The sequence below is a fragment of the Dryas octopetala genome, chromosome 3 (assembly GCF_963921425.1).
Source record: "Dryas octopetala chromosome 3, drDryOcto1.1, whole genome shotgun sequence".
Classification (NCBI taxonomy): domain Eukaryota; kingdom Viridiplantae; phylum Streptophyta; class Magnoliopsida; order Rosales; family Rosaceae; genus Dryas; species Dryas octopetala.
Window position 1 is genome coordinate 27,605,599 of NC_141368.1, and position 7,792 is coordinate 27,613,390.

The 7,792-nt window shown below is 34.7% G+C and overlaps 1 protein-coding gene across 1 annotated transcript; it reads right to left on the reverse strand.

The window, feature by feature from the left end:
- Positions 1-520: 520 nt before the first annotated feature.
- SAL1 (SAL1 phosphatase-like protein) lies at positions 521-7,356 on the reverse strand. Its single transcript, XM_086238458.1, has 8 exons — positions 7,070-7,356; positions 6,388-6,463; positions 4,416-4,489; positions 4,105-4,310; positions 2,062-2,272; positions 1,884-1,982; positions 1,640-1,793; positions 521-796 (listed from the first exon to the last, which is right to left on the reverse strand). The coding sequence occupies exons 1-8, from the start codon at positions 7,274-7,276 to the stop codon at positions 633-635; spliced, it is 1,191 nt and encodes a 396-aa protein (XP_086094584.1). The 5' UTR covers positions 7,277-7,356; the 3' UTR covers positions 521-632.
- Positions 7,357-7,792: the final 436 nt, after the last annotated feature.

The window sequence follows — 7,792 nt, forward strand, 5'->3', positions numbered from 1 at the left end:
TTCTACTATTGTATAAACCAAACATGAGAATAGAAATAAAAAGGTAATTCCTGATTTACTTTCCCAACATTACCAAACACAGGAATGAAAATCTTATAGTCTTTTTCCCATAGAAAAATGCATAAAAATTAATTTTTTAATAAATTAATTTCGTGAACCACACGAATTCAAAGGAAAATTTAGGTTTTTTTTTTTTTTTCCTTATAACAAACACGCGTCAATTATGCTGAGTATGCTTCAAGGTCTATTACTCATCATGTTTTGATGAAAATTAATATCCCAGCAGAAAAGCTCCTATCTCCAAATTAATGCTTTTTTATGTAATGAACATTAATCCTTCTTTTCAACCCCTTCTTCCATTTTGACGAGGAAAATACTTTAACAATAGATCCTTGATTACGTCTATAATATGGGCATCACATGACATATAAACATATTTAAACATATTTAACGGTTCACAAATTCTAAAGGTTAAAAATGTGTTCATATGTTATAGAGTCTAGATTATTAACACAAAATGTAAATGCAAAAGGTCCTTGATTAGACAAAAGTACTCACAATTAAGATTAAGTAGGTTCAGGATCCATGTTGCTGAAGCTCAAATAATATTAAAATCCTGCCTACAAAAAGAATCACAAAGATGAAACTTTCTCTTCCAGGGATTCTTTAACTGCCTTCAAGAGTAATGGCATTAATTTCTGATTGGTAACGATTATGCCTGTTTCAACATCGAGATATTTCCCTTTTGAAAAATCCAATGGGTTCCCCGCAGCATCTGTGACCACACCCCCAGCTTCTGTAAAATTTTGTGTAAAAACAGGCGTCAGAAAAGCAAGAAAAAGTTTTCAGTTCTTAAATCTCTATCACTGCAACTAGAAAACAAGAACATCTCAGCATAAAACCAATGAATACATGTAACCAGACATCTTTTCTTCCCAGAACTAAACGCGGAATGAAACTAACAAAATCCAACATAAGAAATCTTATCTATGGTTTGAAATGCTATCCACAGAGATTTAAGTAACCATCATTCAACTGTTGCAGCTCTCTTAGCAGGAACGACTCTGTCGAAGCTTAGGAAATATTCCAACTTAGTATATTATGTGAATGAACAACATAGCATGATAGGAGGGACGGAATTTCCTTTTGAAAACAGAGAAATGCCCCTTTTATTGGGTTCATAACTGATGTGGGGTTTTATAATATCAACTTTGGGATTAACAAATTAAAAGGAAACTGACTCCAATGAGACTTGAAAATTAAATGCAAAAGAAAATCATTTACTTTGATGGTTCTTTTTCATCCCGTTATCTTTATGCATGAACTCCTCAATCCGTGACTACACAGTGTTCTATCTGAATGCCTTACTGTACACAGCCATAATTATGAGCTAGAAATGATATGTCTAATCGTTGCAGCCTGGGAATGCATGATCTAAACATTATCTAGATCCACCACAAGTTGAACATTATAATCTCAAACCCATCCCAACCCCCATTAATTTCATCCTCTCCTAAAAGGGATCAGAGGTTGCAGCCTTGCAGGTTATCCTTCAAGCATGGTATATTACCATGCCCACACCTCCTAAATTCAGAGAAGACAAGAGAAGAAAGAACAATGTAAAGAATAGCTTCTTTACCAGTCACAACAATGCACCCAGCAGCATGATCCCATATTTTCTCACGATATCCTTTATGGGGGAAACGAAGATATATTGCTCCATCTCCTCTGGAAAGTGCCCCATACTTTGCCTGGCTGTCAATTCTTACTGGCGGGGCTTTGACGCCAAGTTTCTGTTCTCAACAATGTTTTATTAAGAATATTCAATAGAGAGCAAACAAAATCGATAGTGTTAAAGAGGAAAGAGAAATGCAGTACAGTACCTTAGCTATGGTGCTAGACAAGTCATGCGAGGAGTGTGCTGCTTCAAAAGACTCAAATAATGAAGCTTCTTCAGGATTTTCAGTAGCACTGACATGCACCTGAAAGGGACCAAAAAGATTCCTTGTCAAACCTTTTCAAATAAAGAGTACAATGAATTAACTTTATATAAGTGCTGACCTTTATCGGTGAAGAACCATCCAGTGGCTGCATATATGTTCCTGTACCAACTTTAGCAAAGAAAAGGCAACCAACTTTATCATGTGAAGAATGCTGATTATCACCACTGATAGATGCCAGAGGAAGATTTGGGCAGGCCAGGACACCCAACACAACTCGTCCCTCATCCAGCAATGCCAATGCTATAGCATATTGGTCTCCTCTAAGAAACCTACAACACAATCTCAGAGTAAGCTAATATTACATGGTAGGATTATAAGCATATAAAATCAATATGGAGCACATGGTTAGCAAGAGAATCGAAATTAAACTTTAAACTAATAGTTAGGATAGGTAATAAAACCAGATGAACCAAAGCAAACAAATTTTAACAAACTACAATAACTCCCAGAATATATATGTAATATATATACATCAAAAGGGGCTTCCTCAATAAACTGCCAAATCTTGACCACTATGCCTAATTATAATTACTGTCACAACCTAATAGAACTCTCTCTCTTTAATACCACTCAAATGTATTGAACTTTTCCACATGGAGATTTATGTCCTCAATGATGGAAAACAAATAATTTTTGAACTGGACATTTGGCTTTACATCTTAATTAGTTTTTCGAATTGAAAAGTAAACACAGTAAAAAGGTATAAAAGTTGTGAAAATAACCAAATTTAAAACACACAAGTGCTTGAGATCACATTGAAAAAGCTAAAAGTAAAAAGATGATAAATGATCACTTAAATGGAATAGACCATAGTCTTCTACAAAGAAAAGGACTTCTGTAGCACCCAAAAGGGAATTACAACTTAGTTCAAATTAATGCATGACTGTTTGTTAGGAGCCTGAAATTTTGGCATGTTGACCAAGAGATTAATAGCTTTGAGATAACTCCATGCATGCAATGTGGGCGAGCCATACATCGCAGAACAGAATATCAAATTTAATGTATTTCAGTACCAGATTTACACTCATCAATTCATGTTACATGCATCAAGCATGCATGCAAGACATAAGTGATGTAGGACAACCTACGGGTTTCTAAATGCATGAAACACTGACTGAACCAGATTAGCAAACTATGAATGAAAACTGAATAATAACAATTGATGAATGATATGAAATGCAAATATGAAAGCTGAGGTGAAAAGTAAATAACAAATCAACAATGTGAATTAAAGACGAGAAAATAGAAAGTCCAAGTCAAGGTAAGAAATCACCATAGGACTCCTCAGTTCTCTAAAGGAAACTGCAGACCTTGAGTAAAGCCCTTGAGTAGCAGTTTAGACCCCGACCAATGCTTCTGTTTGGAAATTCTGGTTCAAGCTTTGTTTAAGATGTATGAAGGTGAGGTATTAGGTTTTGATCTGTGGTTGTGGGGGTTGGGGTTAATTATTCTGGGAATAGAGAAGGGAAAGAAAGAAATAGAAGAATCTGGACTCACTCCAGCAAAGGATTCTTGGAATCACACCAAGAATTCTCACGAATCACTTGAGAGATAGTGTTTGAACAAAACTCAAAGCAATTTTCATTAACTGATATCCAGTAGTACAATGAGGCCCTTATATAGGGACTGGAGATACAAAGAACCTAGAAATAAACTAGGTAAAAATGACCCTTATTAATGACTTCCAAGAATCCCAAAAGGCTAATTAATGACTCACACAAACAGAGAACTTGTGCCTTAAAAAATCAAAAGACATGACCCAAAACAATGAACACTCTCCAACAACTATAAGACTCCAGAATATAAAAAAAATAATTTACAACTCCTCTAGAAGACAAAATTTGTTCTGACGTTGCTGCCTCACATAAGTCTTCATCTGATATCCATCAATAAGAGGCAGAGATGTTCAGCAAGGGTAATCAAAGAGTATGTAAATCAAATGGGTGAAGAAATAAAATGGTCAGAATGATAATAACATCAATCAATTACAATTTTCAATTTGACATTAAAAAGCATAGTTCCCAACCCTTAACTAATCCTTTAAGGGACAACTATCTTGCAACTGCCAAGAGCTAGTCGAATATTAAGTTCGGAAGCTTACCCTTTGGTACCGTCTATGGGATCTAAAATCCAGTGCCGGCCACAAGAACCACCTTCAGATTTGCCACTGTCAATAGCCCTAAGAACATCTTCAGTGGTTAAGTTAGAAACCCGATAATAGTCATTATTAGCAAGAGTATCATTAACAAGTCCTGTGATGCGCTCTAGTGTTGCTTGGCCACTGTCTTTGCGAAGATCTCCCGAGTCCTAGAGAAATTTAAAAGTTGGAAGGAGGATTTACAATTCAAGGGAAAAAAAAAAAAAAAACAGTTGCTTCATGCCTCTTTATTCTGCAAAAATTTACATATTCACCTCCTCAGCCACTAGTGAGAATGGTTCAGAAGGAAGTTCCCTTTCCAGTGCAAAACTAACAAGAGCCTGTGAACCTGGGAATCACAATTAAGCAACAGAAAAAGGAAGGTAGTCATTTACACTTTCCTTTATATCAAACCTAATAGTTGAATTAAGTGAAAGAAGTACAGAAATCACAAACACCATGACTGAAGTACTTAATAGTAAAATGTAGTTGAGAGAGAGAGAGAGAGAGAGAGAGAGAGAGAGAGAGAGAGACCACAATCCTGGGGCTTATGTGCAATCCACTTAAAAGACCTAATTTTATTAATAGAAATACAATGTGCTCCATTTGCAGAACATTCATGGGTAGTATAGATTGCAAATTTGCATGTAAAAACAAAGACAATGGGAGAAAAAGCATAAAAGCTTGGGGAAATGAAATGGAGGAGTCCATACAAGGAATCATGATATAACCCTGACGATATTACCATAATTATAAAAATTCATGCATGCCTAGCAAATTTATGGACAAGGTCATTCTTATACTGAGACAACTTGACAATTTTTCAAATCTCGAGTGCGCGATAAAATGTGTCCTATACTCTTATGCCATCATATAAACCTTCCACTAAGCATGAAGGCCATGGTAAGGCAGATTAAGAAAATTCACAAGTATATACAGTTTCTTTCGGTGAATGAAGGGATGCAGAATTAACATACATCTTTGGGAATGTTGCATTTACATCCCTTCCTTTGTTATTTCAGAAAAACACATTTATGTCTAGTATACCACTACTGATCATTTAACTTCCTTACACACCAGCTACGGGCTATAATGTACACTACTTTTGGGAAATGCATAATGAGACAGGAAGATACTCAGTGTGAAGTAATGTAAGTTTTGATAAAAAAAAAAAAAAAAAAAATTCTCATCATCTATAAAGTATTTAGATATATGGACCTCTTGAATATAAGCATACCATTTTCATTATGTCCATGCAAATGTTGTATTTTACTTCTCTGCTTTTACCAGATAAACACATATATGGCTAGTATACCAATGTCCGTTGCTTGCTCTGTCCATGAATACCATCCTATGAATACTATCTTCTAGCTTCTGTATGGGTTAATTTCTATGTGAATCATATAACTTCCATTCACACCAGCTAGGCTATAATAGAAACTACTTTGGGGGAATACTTAATGAGACAGGAAGATACTCAGTGTGGAACTCTTGGCCACAGAGCACAAGCACAGCTCAATGGTCACTATACAAAGGGAAAAAGTGAAAAACCAAAGTAGGCATTATAAATGCATCTAACTGCAATTTGTCATCCTTGCATGGACATAAAGAGAATATAAGATATGGGTATGAACTAAAAACAATTATGGTGAACCATATATTTTTGAATTTCATATCAGGTATATAAGCCTCAAACAGTGGTCTAAAGCCTTTTAGAAATTTCTTCTGGTTAAATCCAGTGGCAAGATGTTTGAGTTCACATTTCAGTAGAATGGCTGTATTTATATTCTAAAGTGAATTAAAACACAAGTTCAAGAAAACCTAGTATCAAATCTATTCAAGAAAACCCTGCCACTAAATTAAGGAGGGGAATACCAAAGGCTTCTCCAATGGTATGATCTAGGTGCAAAAGCTTCTCACAACAATTATTTTTCCTTTTTCTAGAAACCAAATGCCCTGACATATTAGCTCAGGTGGCAAAAGAGTGGGGTGAGGTAGGGGTAGTTTATAGATTTGAATCTTGCTCGCACTAACAATTTAGCAATACAAAATTATTTAGTAGATCATTCTTCCAAACAAAAAGCCTAATATTGGGCAATAAGATAGCTTCTAAAGTTCTAAGCCATCTTCAGATAAAATTTTCCCTTTAAATATCAAGATGCCTATGATTAATTATAAAACCCCCAAAAGAGTATAAATAGATTGTATGTAACTGAAAAGCATTCACAGAAGAGTCTGAAAATAAACCATAATCGGCCACTGTGACAGGACTTTTATCTGATTTTGAATGAACATCTGACTGCAACAGCGCCCTTTGCACCTTCTGAAGCAAATGAAACCAATAATTAATAAATCGATTTGCAATAACATAATATATTGCTTAACCACTACATAAGGATCATGCTATGTAAACAAAGTAAAGACAAAGTAATACCCTTTGTAAAATCACAGCAAGGGTTTTACATTGATGAAAAATCTAGGCTCTGGGGGTTTGCTCTAAAATAATGATTTTCAGTCCTAAATATCCAAATCATCTATGAAGGAAGAGAAGTTCCAATATTGCACAGAAGGAGAGAACAGAAAAAAGTCTGCACATATACATGGGGGGAGAAATATTTTGGGGATAGAAGCTTTCTTGAATTGAGATGGTACAAAACATTGAACTCACTGTCTCATAATAGCAGCATACTATAGCTATACATAATAAGTACAATGATATTCCATATCCATATATGCATAAAAGACAAAGAATGGAAAATTCACGACATGGGTTTTGCTTAAACAGATATTATCATTCTGAATTTTCCTCAAATCGCATTATCATCCTCAATTTACAATTTTGGTTCTGGGTTTTGCTCAAACTAACGCTTCCTTCTTAAAATTACTCATTTTCAAGCAAAAAGAGAGGAAGAGAAGGAGAGAAGAATGCCTGGCAGAGGCGAGCAGCGAGAGAGGCAGCTTTTATGGCAGCAGCGAGCTCATTTTCGTAAGACATCGAAGAAGATGCTGCTGCTTGTATTGCTAAAGAGGTCCTTTTGGAGAATAAGAGAGAGTGCGAGAATGAGTGTGGTCTGGTGATTTTGGGCTTTGCGGGATGTGGAATTTTGGGCATTGCTCTCAAACAATTTATAGCCATCTTGTCACTAAATAAATTTTTCTTCAGGGGACCAATTGTAGTGTGATTGTTAAATAAATTTGGAGAGATAAGAAATGGCGTGGAAATTTGATCGCCCGATTTTTCATGTTAAACAGACTACCCTTCTCTTCCCAACAAAAAAAAAAGAAAAAAAAAAGGGAAAAATTCGAGCAAAATAAGTTTGACATTATACCCGTTCACAGTTGAGGATGCAACATTCAAAATGTTTCAATTAATGACTTCACTTTTATTTACGGCTCAATCAAGTATTTTCTATTAACTTTGTTAGGACATCCGTTAAAAATTGATATGTGTCAAATATGACCGATTTTTAGGAATAATTTCATCATTTCAACCGTAAAATATATTAAAATAAATTAAAATAAGATTTTGTTTTATAAAACTATATATAAATAAATTAAAATAATATTTAGAAAACAAAAACAAAACTTTAAATTAAATAAACTAAACTAATTAATAAAGTTGAAAATTTAATTAAACCAAAAATGAAAAAAA